Source organism: Paramacrobiotus metropolitanus, unplaced genomic scaffold (assembly GCF_019649055.1).
Source record: "Paramacrobiotus metropolitanus isolate TYO unplaced genomic scaffold, Prichtersi_v1.0 Parri_scaffold0000096, whole genome shotgun sequence".
In the NCBI taxonomy this organism is placed as follows: domain Eukaryota; kingdom Metazoa; phylum Tardigrada; class Eutardigrada; order Parachela; family Macrobiotidae; genus Paramacrobiotus; species Paramacrobiotus metropolitanus.
In genome coordinates this window covers 262,026-277,592 of record NW_026570316.1, presented here as the reverse complement: position 1 = coordinate 277,592, position 15,567 = coordinate 262,026, and the positions used below count along the sequence as shown (strand labels likewise).

Here is a 15,567-nt window from a genome sequence, read left to right as displayed (position 1 = left end):
ACAATATTAATGATGATATATATAATAATAATATTTATAATCATAATAACCAATAATAAAATTTATGTTGTAATGCATATCACAAATATGTAAGCCTACAACATGTATACAATATAAAAATAATTTAATATATAATACTAATATCTATGTACAAATATAAAATCTATGTAATAGATCAGGAGCACACAAGCTCGTATTATATAGGAATGACCTAATGGAAATAACAAATGTTGACGTGCGAGATGGCCGTCCACGTTCTAGAATGGTAGCCAGAATGCAAGCAAATGAAGTTAGGCGTTTTGTGCACCCGGCAATATGCCGGGCTGAAAGAACAGGGCAACCGCCAATATGGTGATAGTCACAAATAAAAAGCAAATATATTGTGCAAATGCAAATTATTACTAATCCTCGATAAAGAAAACGTAAATAAAGACCTCCAAAAATTGATGTACGAAACACAAGCGGCTATATACAAGTCATGAGAGACACGACGTAATAATTGTCGACAAGATATGCCGCGGACGAGATTACGCCATAACATAATGCAGGAGCATACGGCAGTAGCAAATACACTAAAGCACAGCAACATGGAATTTCTTCCAGAAATTTTTACAAATCAACCACTTGGTGAAATCAAGAACTTATCTGTCTGTAACTATCTATACGTGAGTACAGCAGAACAGCATGGAAGTTTGAACGCGAAAAATTGCGTTCGACGTGAACTACATCAAAAATCTTTGCAAATCATGCCGCTCGCCAGAATTAACATTCATTATCTCCGATAATTCCTTTTAAAGTTTTCTTTAAGTAAGTGAATGGTTGACAACTTGTCATGAATGTGAGCCATCCACCAAGCTACCAAATCGATATACGATGACCTAAAGAAGCACCGTCCAGTTCAGTTAATCTGTATAAACGTACGGTGTCTAAGTATCGGAAGAAGATGCCGATAAATTTGTGCGTTAACGTGGTACCGTTTCGCAGGCCCTTTAGTATTTAATGCTCACAATTTAAGCCGTCACTCTGCAATACTCTTGTCACTAATTGAAAATTTAGGCTGTAACAACTATAGATTGTTCGTAACCGCACCTGTCTCGATATGTACAGTACATACGTTAAACATATTGTTAGATAATTATGTACAATTGTACAGTACACCAGCGCACTTTTTTTAACAAAGTGTAAGTGGCTTATGAACGCCGCTAGCCGTAAACCGGTTTTTAGTGCAAATATAAAAATATACCGTATGTACATATCTGTAAACGAACCGGCTCGTACTGTAGCAAGTAGTATCTCTTATCGCTCAAGGTAATAGCGATGAGCGCGTTTATCTCGACATGCACCGCCGAAAAAGGCCTCACAATAATGATCACATCGCCATGCCTGCAGATTTCTCATTGATCTGAATTACTGCCATACATTCCACCAAAAAATGTCAAATCCACGAAAACATTTCGTGTTGGTTGCGTTTCCAGCATTCGGGCACATCATCCCTACATTAGAACTGGCCAAGAAAATTGTTCATTTTCATGATGTAACGTTTGTTGTATCCGCTGTGAAACTCTCCGTCATCCGCGAGCGAAATTTAATGCCGCCACTAAGTGAGTACCCCATCACCTTCCTTCCCTTGGAAGACGGACTAACACCGGAAAACGACAAAAATGTCAGCGCTGGCCAGCTGAGTGTTATCGCCAATGCCTCAAACGAAGCGTTGCGGAAATTATACGCCACGGTCGCGGCGGACTTTGTCATTGCGGATTTCCCGATTGCGGCGTCTCTGGATGCGTGTCATGCACGGAACATTGCCACCGGTGTCTTCCACACCGCGTCGGCGGCAGCGTTGTGCAATAAACTAGCGGTTACCGAAACCACGGTGACGATTCCGGATGAACAGTTTCTGCATCCTCGCAACGGGAACGCGGATATCGGGGCGCACGGAATTCCCGAATCGATGAAACAAAATAATCTGAGCATTCAAGCCGCAATGAAAAACACACAAGCAATTATCCTGAACTCCATACGTGAACTGGAACCACAGGCTATCAATTTTCTTGCCGGTCATCGTGTTACGAAAGATAAAGATGTTTTATTTGTCGGACCGCTGTTTCCTGTTGACACCGACTCGGACGACACTGTAGTGCAGTGGCTCGACAAACAAGCGTATCGCAACGTTGTTTATGTGTCATTTGGCAGTCTATTGATTGACTTCCCAGCGAAACAATTAACCGAAATCTGGATGACGCTGATATCGTTGAATCGACCGTTTCTCTGGGTTTTGAAAGAACGTGAAGAAACCTGTTTGAAGGCACTGAATCTCCCGGAAACCGACACGGATCATTTGATTGTCCGTTGGGCTCCACAGAAACTTGTCTTAACGCATCCGGCCACGGCGATCTTCGTGTCGCACTGCGGATGGAATAGTACGATGGAGAGTGTGTGGGGCGGAGTTCCAGTAGTAGCCTGGCCTATGGCGGCGGACCAACACCAGAACAGTCAGTTTCTGGTGGATTCAGGCGTTGCATTGAAGATCCCAAACACCAGCATGTTGTTTGAGAGGGTGATTAGTACGCAGCAGATTGGGCAGCGGGTGCTGGAGTTGACCGGATGGTCCAATGGGCCGTATGGGAGCGAGTTCACTCGATGTTGCGGGATTATGAAGGAACAGGCGCGCGCTGCGGTAGCGGCAGGTGGAAGTTCGGATAACGAGTTTAAGAAGCTGGTCGGAAGTTCTCCGTAGCTTATGTTTTAGCAGTTTGCCTGGTGGCGGCTCTTGCATCCTCAGGATGTTTTGTTATTGCTAGGACTTAAATAATACCGTAACACCACCTCGATATTTCGTTTACAAATAGTAATAACAAAGCACATTATAATTGCGCGTTACATAATGTACATCTACCGGCAAATTTTTATTTACTCTTGGGAGCAAATATACAGTATACTACAGTTTCCCATCGATTCCTCAGAAAATTGAGAATAAAAGTGATTTGACATGCTCTGAAGCTTCACTTGCACATTGCACTCGTTTAAAACTCCAAAAAACTTTGCATCGCTTGAGAAGCTGCAGTAAACGGGATGCTATCTCTATCTTGGGTCTGGGGTAACCTCTTCACCATTCGGCTTCTGGGTCCGCGTTAGCCCAGCAGGACTTGCGTCAGAAGCATTGCAACAGGTGCACGAGCACGCTTCGGAACGTATTTTGTAGCATTGTGAACAATTTGCCCGACAATCTAAACACCAGCCACAGCCAAGGAAGCATACATAGCACGGTATGAGACAGCATAAGTCGTGAATGACCCAGCAGGCTTGGCGGAAACTCAAGGAGAACCTCGGTGGGCAGTCTCTTTCTTTAATCTGCAGATGGCAACGGATGCCCTCCGATGAATCCAACGGCTGCACGGTATAGAAGTGTTGGTAATCTTGAGACGAGCCGGACATGATCAGAAGTGCGCGATTATAATCGTCAGCGCCGCAGCAGCGATTTGTCCGTGTACCAAAATCTTCGTCCAGTTATTGTCTCTTCCGCTACCTTGTATAAACTGTACGGAAATAAGTCGTACCGATATAGATTTTCAATGCTATACACCACGGAAAGAAATTTTGAATGAAGGAATGAACTAATATAGAAATCAAGAGTGAGATTTTTGTTAAAGCGAACTCTATATTATTGAAAGTGACGATGCAGCTCAACACACCGTTCACGATAGTATTGGGTCATAGGGATGATCTCACATTAATGAGCGGCAAGGACGTATCTAATCGCCACAATATTTACTACTCGGGAAATTATCGGCATGCGCGCAATTTCTCAATGGGTTTGTTTGACTGTGAGTGCTACTGTTCAAAGTGTTCGCCTGCCGCCTGATTAGACGGATGTGACGTCATTAATAGTAATATTAGACACATCATTATTATCTACTTATCCCGCTATTTGGCGACACTCTAGAGTGTCGCCAAATAGCGGGATAGTTAAGCGAATACCAATGCCAAAAAAAACTTTCTGAATGCGATGCAATCACTTTGCTAGCAGTAACGACAGAATATAAAACTAAGCAAAGCAGTCTTAATCCTGCAAAACATATGACTGTCCTTACCGCCCTCAATGGAAGTAAATATAGGAATATGGTCATAGGCTCATAGCTAATAAAATAAATGCAGCAGACGCGGCAGACATTTTCAAAAGTAGAGGTTTTCCGAATAACACTGGTTACCAAGCCAGTAATGGAAGCTGTATTAGTTTCGGACTGATTATTGTAGATGGCATTTTTGTTGATCACAGTGCCAACGTAGAGGTAGCTAGTAAATATTGGCGTATGAGAGAGGGGAAACAACTTGAAATTCAGGTTGCATGTTACCGAAATCGAACCGGTTAGAGGCTATGCCATATAATACAGAACTGTGTGGAATTTATTGTCATGCACCCGGAAGGTTAGTCCATTGTATTTACTTTAGGGGCCAAAGAAGTTCTTTACTTATTAAGACACTATTAAAAACTAACCGCCGACAGGCATCACACCATGGTACCAAAATCATATGTCCGTTGCACGAAAGCAGGAGAAGTCAAAAATCAGAATACGAGAAATATGGTGGTCTTTACACTTTTTATACATATTTGACAGACAGCAAAATCTTGATGTTCGCTGGTTCCAGTTAAAACTATCTTTCAATTTACCATGGGCGACGAGGGCGGAAACGGAGACCGACTGATTCGTCCGCAAGCGCCAACAGGGACCGAGGAGGACGGATGTTGTGGCCGCCGTTGTAGCGTGGTTTGTCCGCGGGGGTCCACACGGAGCGAAGAGCACGGGCGTGAAAGAGCTCCAGCGGGGGTTCTTCGGCTCGATAGCGATTTTCGTTTTCCGTGGCGTCACACGCGTAAAACAGCATCTGCGATCGAGTATAAATGACTAAATGTCATCGAACTCGGCTTGCCAAAGTACTCGAGTGTATCGCGACATAACTGGACGAAATCGTTTTGCTAACGGTTATGTAGTATTGTTGTTGACCAAGTGCAAAACGTTAATACAAAGAGCCCCGAAACAGTACCATACGACTTTAATTAATCGACTTACCGTGCAACCGAATACCGCGACGAGCATTAAAGCGTAATTCATGGTCAACACTTGATACTGCGTGGATTTAATGAGAGTTAGAGGTGTTTGCTTAATAAGACAGTCTCACTGGAATGCTTTTTTGCTTTTAGAAATTATTATGGGGACTGGGGAGTTTTGACAATGGCTACATTTCTTTATATACTAGTAACACTACCAGCTGCACGCTTAAACAGTGACACGCTTGTCGCTGTTTCAGTCGAACTACCGGAAATCGGGTGCCACTCCAAAAAAATACGCGTAAATATATTTGACAAGAGCAGGTCTTCCTAAACAGGTATAATATACTGCGCTACCTAGAAACGGTTTTGCTTACTGGATTTTTGAGAAACTCACTTAATGTTAGTAGTGCCATTCTAGAAATTGTTGGTGAAAGGTTGTTCTGGTTGCATTACGTTTCAGGATAAAACAGGTACAGCTTAGGACAAAATGGTCGCATACCCAACATCTCCACATTCAGTACGAATGCAGTGCAGTGCACTGTACGGCTGAGTTCAAAATATCCGGTTCGTACAAGTGCACTGCACCGGTTGCGTACAGAATGCTGGGTATGGGGCTATGCGACCATTTAGTCCTACATTGTACTTGTACGCACTAAGTATTATTTAGCACTTGAAAAGTGCATGCGTGGTCACGAAGAAATGGATGGTTGGGAAAGCGCAAGTGCAGCGCCAGCACATAAGAGAAATAATTTCTTTCATGTAAATCTGGGTGTTTCGTGATGATTTAGAGTTTAAAAGTTATAAATCTAAGGAAAGTTGCTGCTTTCGTGGTCATTGTCATAAATCTGCTTCCTTAAGCTCGGTTTTGAGATGCTCATAGTTCGATATGTATAGTGGTTTATACAATATCAGCTCGTATAATGTAAGTTAACAGCTATATGTACACTATACATAAACGCTGCCCTAAAATACGGGCAGAAAATAGAATGCCAGGATAGAACGAAAAAAATGTATGATACAAACCAAGGTAAGATTATTTATAAAAACCGGTGTTTTGTGGAATACTGTGTTTGTTTACATAAAACCAGCTTGATTAGCGAATGTCATTTTTAAATGCAGTAATGAAAGAGATGTCAGAGCTGATGTACTGTCTCTGTTTTTGTTGCACTGGTTTTAAAGCAGTGGCAATCAATCAACCGGTCATCCGGAAATGCTAAATACCAAAGTTAAACCGTTCACGAAATTTTCTTGGAAATCTTCCACAAAGGCTACGCGCCACGCAAATGCCGGTAGCAATCTGCGTGACTGGTATATCAAAACGTTTAATTGTGAGAAAGTTGATGGCATCAAAAGTTGATTGCACGGCTTCGATAATTACAGTGTATGTGAAGAAAGTAATTTATTGTTGAACTGTTTACAAAATTATTAATATGTTATAAAAAGTACAGCCGCACTCCAGATAACTCGCGCTTAACGCTAATTTCGAATTACAAGTGTCATGAATGCGGAAAGCTAGTTATTTGCAAACATTTTTATCAGCTTTTTAAATCAGTAAGAAAGCCACGTACAAACAACCGATGCAGAGCATAACACCATGGTATCAGAAATGTTATGCGCTTGGTTCAAACTAGCAATATGCAAAAATCGGGATTCGAAAAACATTGTGGTCTTTATAAACATCAAACCGGCAGCAAAGTATGGATGATGGCCTATTCCGGTCAAAAGTATCTTTATTTACCCTCTTTGGCGAGGCCGGTAAGGGCGGTCGCTGAAGGTTGATTCATCGGAACTTTCGGAAGACCACATGGAGCGGGCAGCTCGGATCTGGTGGTCATAAGTGGTTCCTTTGTCCACGGAGCGAGCGGCACGGGAGAGTTCAGTTTGCGGTTCATCGGCTCGGTAGGGAGTGTCTTCTTCGGCGGAAATTTGTGGTTCTCCGGCTCGGTAGCGATTTTCTTCGATGGCAGCACACGCATGGAACAGCATCTACGAAGGAGTGTAAATGTTAGTGCATGCGACTTGCAATCTACATAAATAAATGTATCGCAACATGAGCGTAAGTAACTGTTTCGCTAACGGTGATACTCGAAAATTATTAGCAGTGGTTAAAAGTTATTACAAAGGTCACTAAAATAGGGTGATAAAGCAGTGGTTAAAAGTTATTACAAAGGTCACTAAAATAGGGTGATAAGAAACGGCTCATCGGCTTACCGTGCAGCTGAATAACGCGATGATTGCTAAGGAGTAATTCATGATGATTTGACGCTTGAGTAGATTGAGGAAAGTTAGAAAAAGTCAGAAAAAGTCTGGTTTCATATGACAACGTCGCTTGAAGGTACTTATTATTGGGTTTTTACAGGGGCTACTTTTCTTTATATACTGTCAGCTTTGTGCGCCGGCACTGTATTGGTCATATTACCTGAAATCGGACTGCCACTCCAAAAAATCAATTCCTCTGACAGAAGCAGATCTTCCTCAACATGGACTTGCCATATGGCATATGCTATGATTCCGAGAGATGATTTTTGCCTACTCGAATTTTAGTGAAACCTGTTGAAAGTTAGTAGTGTCTTTCTGATAATTATGATGAAAATGTGTGCTGGTTGCAGTACGTTTCATGGTACAGTAAGTACTTGTAGTCAGTACTGTATTATAACATATTTTAGCACTTGAAAAGTGCATGCGTGGTCACGAAGAAATGGCCGGTGTGGAAAGCGCAAGTGCAGCACTGCAGTATAACTGTATAAGGACACTTTAGAAAATTGAAATAACTTTTTTCTGTACATGTTCGAGCTTTTATGATTTAAAATTTTCGAGTTTAACATTTTAATAAGGTTGCGCTTTGTAGTCTGCTGGCATTACTTAGTTCGTTTTGAAATTGCTCATTGTTTCGACCTCACAGGTTATAGAATTGCTCACATAATGCACAGTGCAGAATATGTTTGATATAAAACGGGGTATACAATTTATGCAGGCTGGTAATTTATGGAATTTATAAAGCTGGTGTATTACGAGTAGTTTGGTTTGTTTACATTTGACCAGCTTGTTTTCAACACTGTTTTCAATTACGGTAACGAAGAAATGCTTCGAGCTAATATCATGTTTCCTCTTTTTATGTATAAAAAACAATTTAATAATCAGGCTGGGTTAGAAATGCTGTTGACAAAACCGTTCATTGCATTTTTTTTGGTGATTTCCAGTTATACAGAACAACATGCGGTGCGAGTGCCGTTAGCAATCTGCCTTGTTCATTCATAATAACAATACTGTAAGAGAGCTGAGGCAGTCAAAGTTTCATATTGAAAGCCAACTTTGTTGTCTGTTGATAAGTTAAAAGCGGAACTAAGGCAAAGTACATTACCAATACCACATTATTAAAACACTTTCCTATAAAATGGAACGCAGTGTTATCCTGTTGTTTTTGGGGTTGACGTTTATCCTGCTAGCCGGAAAGATATCTGCCGGTAATTTTTACTTCCGCCGCGATAACGTTTCTGCTTCTAGCGCATCGAGCGAAATGGTTGTTAAATTTCAAAACCGCAGTTACGCTTGGACCTGACCCATATTATTTACAGATTACGATATTAGCCATCATCTCGTCAAGCGGACACTTCCATTATGCAGCCCGGTAAACTTCTATCTGGCTACATCTTTATTACTGTACACTGGCTACATCTTTATTACTGTACACCACGACATAAAAAGTATCAAAAACGTAACTAACACATAAGTATCAAATACGTAACTAACACATCTGATCGTCCTAAACTATATCTAACTATACTTTACAGCAAGTTCTGCCATACTCGCTCCAAAAACGAGTCTTAATCTGTTTATTTCTTGCACTGCAGAACGCCCATCCTGACCCGTCAAAATGCAACGGTCCAAGAAAACACTCATGCGACGCCAGCAGCGATCACTGTAACACAATCAAAGGCAAGGGCAAATGCTGTACGCGGGACTGTGGCCTGGAATGCGTTCCAATATCTTCCAGCAGCAAGTCATGAAATGCATCAAGTCTGCTCTAGTTTTTGTGAATCGGAGTGGCGCTTCACTGTAATTCCACCCTACATTTCTCTGATAAAAAGCACTGTTTGCCAGTTACGAAAACAGCTGAGTAAAGAAGTGTAAAAATTAATTGCTGTATGTAAATGCAACCTACGCTTTGCGAGTACGGCCTAGCGTCATAGGACGACTTAAAAGGTCATGTCTGAGAAACGTTTTCCTGTCAGATAAAAGTTTTCTTTCTATACAGAAGTAGCGACAGAGCAGTAAAAGAGATAATGACAACTTGAAGAGGATTTCACAGTTTTTGTGCATTTATGCACTGCGGTTTAATCATGTTCGCATCAACATCAGCTGCGCCCATACGGACAGCCTTTAATCCCATCGATAAACACCCATTGTCAACTCCAGCCTGGACAATAAGGCTTCCACCAGGATTCTCGCGGTCTTCCGTTTTCCTGTCTGCTATCTCTAACTTTACTCGCACTGCTCCATAAACCTAAGCAATACACAAAACCGGAAGGGAACATCCTGAGTTCGCAACTTCACTCTCTTGAATTTTTTTCGACTGTACAATGTACACGCTGTTTTGTATCCCAATTCAGAGCATTACCAAAAATAATAAAAATTTAAATTCCAAATCTATGCGTGCCAAACGGTCACACGTCTCGAGCACCGACTCGTTAGACGATGTTCACATGTGCGTGTGATGCAACATCTGGTTACGATATATATTATACGCTGCGCTAAGGTGCGCTTCCAAAAGTTGTTTTTTGCTTACTCGTGTTTTAAATGAAAGCCATTGGAAATTAATTGGGTTGTTTTGGAAATTGTTTATTGAAATGTGCCCTGTCTACATACATTGTTTGATGTTTCAGTGCGCATCACAATATTGAGTTTAGGGAGTTAAGGACTTGGGAAGTGCATGCCTGGTCACGAAAAACCAAAGTCCCGGGTGGGGAAACCTTAAGTTCAGCGCAAGTGCAAAAAAGAAAATATTTTTTCTGTGAAGCTGTGAGTTACGAGAGGATTCACAATCAGTCGCTTGTTTTTTTCAGAAATGCTGTTGACAAAACCGTTTGCAACATTTTTCTAGGTAATTCCATTAAAAAAAACATGGTGTTAAAATGCCGGTAGCGATCAACCTCGCTGGTAAAAAACCGCATCGAGGCCGTCAACGTTTCAGTGTAACAACTTACTATTAAATTGGTTGTTTGCTGGTAACTTTATCGCGTTTTTTGCACAGCGTACATTCGGAACTAAAAATTATTAACCGGCCTCTTTGATTAGTATGGATCGCAGCACACTCGTATTGATCTTGGGAGCGGCGCTTGTCCTGCTAGCCGCACAGATATCTGCTGGTAACTGCAAAATTCCCCTTTTTCTGAATATACATGAAGATACGAATAATTTTAAAAAACCGTAATTATTTTGCTCTTATTTTGAACGTATATTAACCGGCTGTTGTCTTCTTTGCAGAATACGACATCAGCCATCATCTTGTCAAGCGGACACTTCCCTTGTGCAGTCCGGTAAGGAAAAGCACGGTCGTATTAGCGAGCTTGGTATATCACTAACAGGCAGCAGATAATACGAGGATAGGGAATAACGACTAATTACGTTTGGTTTGTCGCTTATATTAATTTACAGTATAACCCATGTAATACAATTATACAGCTATGATATACCCGCCACAGAGATACATGTTGACTTGTTTGTGTGTTAAACTATAGAACGATCACCCTAATCCATCGAAATGCAAAGGTCCCAGAAAGAACCAATGCACCGCCAGCAGTGACAGTTGCCCGGGAGGGAAATGCTGTTTGCGAGATTGCGGCCTGGAATGTTTTCCCAAGTCTTCGAGCAACAAGTCATGAAGCACAGCACGTCGATTCTACTGTTTCAACATTGGAAAGTTATTTTATAACGATTGTATTTCATTGTGACTAACTGTTTGTGTTCACCGAATTGCAGAATCTGTCCTATAATCATGACTCTTTATCGCAAGTACAGTATGATTGTAATTTTCCTACTGTTGTAAAGCAAAATTGTGAATGAGAACTGGTACGAAGAAAAATAAAGTACTAAGATTAATCTTCAAAAATTAACGCTTCGTAAATGTCCCCTAGGCGCTGTTACGCATTCTCGTCAGATAGTTGAAATACTGATGTTTGAAATTAATTTTACAGCAAGCTGAAAAGGTCATCCATGATAAGCTACGGCAATTAAGTTTTTCAAGGTTGTTATTTAAACCAGTACAATGAATTGTAAGAATTTCCCGGAAAGGCATTACTGACAAGCGCCGCTCTAACCAGTCAGAGCTTCCGAAAAGGAACAAAAAATAACCAAAAACAACTTTATTGCCAGTGGAGTTCGCGTTTTAGTGCATAGCACAAAAGGCACGAGGGCGAAAGACGGGTAAGAAATCACGAGATCAATGCGTACAAGAAATACTCGCAAAAATCAGGAAGAGATCGTTGAAGAAAACGAAATAAAGAAATATTGAAAGCTTACACTCAAAAGGTTTTTCTAACCGGACATTTCGGTCGAACTGCGCAATACTGACCGATGCAAGGAATAGCAGCAGATACCGGTGTTATTGGTTTCTTTCGGAATATAACCCATTATTTGAACAGGGCAATGTGCACAGATGTTTCGCAATGAGATAAGGCGGAGGGAAATGTTTTCCAAAGAGTAACTGAGCGGACATCCGCAATTTGAATTGTGCTATGATATAAAGGAGGGCGTCGTTTATGGGTTCTTCTAGCACTTTAATTTAATTCCATTTGATGTCAGAGTTTTTCCCAATACACTTCGAGATTCACTATAATTTCCATCAGCATAATTTCATTTGGGCACGTTTAGTTTTGTTTTGACGACCTTCCCGGCTTAGTTGCAAAATGGACCGTTCCATCGTCATATCGGCGTTATTACTGGGACTGATCCTTGTGGCTGCTGCGATGCCTGCCGGTAAATTTGTAGAACAACCGACAATAAAAATTTTAAATGTATTTCTGTTGTATTAACCCTTGATTAAAATAATTTCTGAAATTTACCTATTGGAAAGATTTTTCACGTGCTTCTTTCAGTGCATTGCTGTACTTGTACATTTAATTCTGAGAGTATTGGTGGCTGGTAACTGTGCATGATTATGCACATACTCGCAAATGGATTTACAAGCATGAAGCGTGTAGCCAATTACCGGCGATTTTATGCTAAACCTTCTGTTAATCTCGCTTAAGCTAAATAGTTTTTCTTTGACAGAAAACACTGATCTCGATCATCCTCTGCTGCGTGAGGCACGGGTCGGTCGCCAGGACTGTCGGGTACGTACATTACGGCAGTTTTATGTTCGTACATAAACATTCGATTTCTCTTTCATGAGTAAGTGAATAAATAAGTTTCTTGTTGCAACGAGGATTGGTTTTAATGACCGTGTATCTGCAGCGTCGGGATCGCCATTGCGGACGCCGGGATCGCGTCAACCGATGCCAGCGCGATCGTGATTGCGGTCGCCGTGAAAACTGCTGCTTTGACGGGTGTAATTTGCAATGTGAACGCCGATTTTAAATTTGCGTTTTAACCTCCTCATAGCAATGAATGTCCGACTGCGCTCTCGTATTATGCATGCAACCTTCGTTTTCGTTTTGTGCGTATGAAATAGCATGCCGCTGATGTTAACAAAAAGCTGAGATATTTCAGAACAAAATACACCAGTAATTTCGCGCTAAAGAAATGTAAAAGAACAGTGTCACTAATGAACGTACATGACCAAGCAGGGCACCAAAATTACAATTTGTTAACTCGCCAGCTCACAAAGCATCAAACCAGGCTTTATCATTTATGTAAATTCATTTTCACCATATAAGTCTAGAAAAACAAATTGCATACGAGGAAGTGTATGAGTTCACTGTCCTACGCAATCGCGAAATACAACTGATTCGGGTCTCATTGGAATACTGGGAATCTTCACATGGCTTAGGTAGTTAGCGGTGATGCGATCCACCAGTGGGAACATGGTCATCAACGTCTCCACTTTGGCATACACCGGCAGTCGCTCCGCGGGATTTAGCCGGTGTCCCACCAAATAGAACAGAGCGTCCAAGTAAATAGCGTGCAGATAGCGCATGGTCGGTTTGTCAACGATTTCGGTCACATCTGAAACACAGTTTTGCCATTTTGAAATTCCTGTAATATACTGCAGTCAGATCGTAAATAAATACTACTAACCGCAGCCCTCGCTGCCGTTAACCCATTGGGGCGTGGCGTTGCGACAAATCGTTCAGGTAAGCAAAAACTAGGTAAATATATTTGTTTTCATCGATTAGTCGCAATGTTACGCTTCAGCCGGGTGGCGGCAGCAAGTATGGGAAACCCGTTCTCAGCCGGTAAATTTCCAGCTTATACAAAATTCGACGAAGAGGAATCAACCAACACCGAAATTAGCCAACGGGCAACAGCTCTTTTAATGCCGGTCCCAAAAATTAATAAATTTTTCGCTATGTAGGGAAATTTTTGATTTCATCTTACGTGCAGTGTTTCTAATCGTAGTGGTAGACCTGGCTGCTTGTACTCGATACGATTCCCCAACAAAAATATCGATCGTTTATACAACCTGCTGCGAAGAGCGCGACGGTTAGCAGCATGTATGTCTCTGTCACCGTCAATCCCAGATCATTGAACATGACATTGAACTTGTCAATAAACTGCACAAAATCAGGGTCTAACTGCAGTTGTTCCCTGACGTCGCGGCAGTAGTGGATACAATCGGCCGGATCGGAGCCGGTGAGATAAATGTAATAGCCGCTTCGGTAATAATATCGGGCATTGGTTATCTGCAAGTAATATTAGACCAGTCAGTGTTCTAAAACGCACCAGCGAGGTTCAGTGTCATTCGGAAACATTGCAATGACCATGATCGAGATCAGATACTTTTCCGCCAGTAACGTTCTTCTATCCTCGTTACCCAAGTTCTGAAATGACGGCAGCATAGCAGTGAAGCGGCATAATCGGAACATGCGATCTTCTAGCGTTCTTTTAGCTGCCCAAACTGCTTGTGCAGGTGTGGCTTGCGGTTGGTGCTGCAGTTGCAAAGGCAAACGTTTGTCTCTAACATCGTATACCAGCAATCTTCTGTTATTAAATAGAAGGTAATCACATAAGAGTGTGCATTGTATAAGCTTGCATTTAAACAAGCTTTTGAAGGTGTGGCTTGCAGCTTATGTGGCATTCATGAAGGGAAGCTGTCGTTCGAGGTCTTTTATACCGCAAATAAGCAATCTTCTGTTATTAAATAAATTAACTATTTTAATCTATGTAAAAGGCTGTACAACATTCCACTATATCATACTTCAACATTTTCCTTACCGGCAGGAATCCCTGTGCTGCCGATGCTTGCAGCACATCGAAGGAGTGGAGTAAATCCCCGTACGCTTCCTGGTAGGCAGCTGTTATGTTTAATGCGGCTGTCTGCAGCATCTCGCTGCGTTCTCTGGATAGATACCAATACCGACCCGCATACGGTGCCGTATAACCGGAGCAGATGAGCAGATTGGGAAGATTTTGATAGCCTACGCAGTACATCATGGTTAAAGTCATAACATCACCTGCCGGCATCAATAGTAACATTTATATCGACGTATTACGGCCGGCGTTAGAGAGAAAGCGTTGTCCCGTCGCTACAGGAATTAAATAACACCAGATTACCGACAGATTTCCGCAGTTCCAAAACATCCATAAAATTATTGCGATGTGTGCGGGCGGCAGCTTCGCTGAAATGCCCGGCTGGCAGGTTGGAATACGCGTTGCCGGTAGCTGGATTGCAAGCGGGAACGATGTCCGTACTGGAACTGGCTGACAGGGAGAGGAGGTCGCTGGGCTGGGCTTTTTCTCCACCTGTATATGTGAACATCTGTAACACTCGCGCGTCAGCTGCAAAAAGCATAGCCTATGACGCACATGGACGATCTTCTCATGGTCAACCTGTATTCCTGTCAAAATCAATTTTCCGTTTCCCTGCATTTGTACTACGCGAAATCTGCAAGCTGTAAATTTTGAATGAAAGAGGTTGAGCCTTTGAGGGCATCCGGCGCCGGTAGAGGTCCCACGCGCCTGGTGTGCCGGCGTACTGCAGATTTTATTAATTTGAAAAATTCTGTAAGTTTCTTTTTTTTTTACTTGCGTGTTAGTCCTTTCGCACTGGCTGCCTTCAAATTCTGAGCACCGTTTCCTTTTAGTTTTGCATAACATATGGCCAAAAAGCGGAATTCGCCAGTCGGCCCTCGGTTTCAAAACTTAAAAGCTAAATCAAAAACAGTGTGCTGCAGAAACTCAACACAGCATTCGAGCAGAAGAGTGATTGAATGCGGAAGATGCGTTAAAATGAGCATCTCGTTTTTTGTCGCGTCACTGATGCATTTCACATGCCTGCAAGTTGCAACAATGACCTACTTTGCTTTGACGCTACCGCTTGCGTCAGGTAAATTATGCGGCGTCAAGGACAGTGGGGTGTC

The 15,567-nt window shown here is 42.0% G+C and overlaps 2 protein-coding genes and 1 long non-coding RNA gene across 3 annotated transcripts; 2 read left to right on the top strand and 1 right to left on the bottom strand.

Moving 5' to 3' along the window:
* Window positions 1-1,366: 1,366 nt before the first annotated feature.
* LOC129596808 (uncharacterized) lies at window positions 1,367-2,984 on the top strand. The gene has a single exon (XM_055494178.1). The coding sequence runs from the start codon at window positions 1,433-1,435 to the stop codon at window positions 2,735-2,737; it is 1,305 nt and encodes a 434-aa protein (XP_055350153.1). The 5' UTR covers window positions 1,367-1,432; the 3' UTR covers window positions 2,738-2,984.
* A 7,324-nt stretch (window positions 2,985-10,308) lies between these two features.
* On the top strand, window positions 10,309-10,897 carry LOC129596861 (uncharacterized). Its single transcript, XR_008691491.1, has 3 exons — window positions 10,309-10,416; window positions 10,535-10,587; window positions 10,789-10,897. It is a non-coding gene; the product is annotated as an uncharacterized LOC129596861 (long non-coding RNA).
* Window positions 10,898-12,962: 2,065 nt separating this feature from the next.
* On the bottom strand, window positions 12,963-14,999 carry LOC129596822 (uncharacterized). The gene is made up of 5 exons (XM_055494196.1): window positions 14,762-14,999; window positions 14,423-14,625; window positions 13,969-14,136; window positions 13,668-13,890; window positions 12,963-13,213 (listed from the first exon to the last, which is right to left on the bottom strand). Exons 1-5 carry the CDS (start codon window positions 14,997-14,999, stop codon window positions 12,963-12,965), a joined length of 1,083 nt encoding a protein of 360 aa, XP_055350171.1.
* Between the last annotated feature and the right edge of the window lie 568 nt (window positions 15,000-15,567).

Bases quoted from the DNA above. Each gene is read 5' to 3' on its own strand.
- LOC129596808 (XM_055494178.1), top strand. From the start codon at position 1,433: ATGTCAAATCCACGAAAACATTTCGTGTTGGTTGCGTTTCCAGCATTC.
- LOC129596822 (XM_055494196.1), bottom strand. From the start codon at position 14,999: ATGCTTTTTGCAGCTGACGCGCGAGTGTTACAGATGTTCACATATACA. The intron at 14,626-14,761 runs GTAATCTGGTGT...TGTACTGCGTAG, and splicing joins GGAACTGCGGAAATCTGTCG to GCTATCAAAATCTTCCCAAT. The intron at 13,891-13,968 runs GTCATTGCAATG...TATTACTTGCAG, and splicing joins AGTATCTGATCTCGATCATG to ATAACCAATGCCCGATATTA.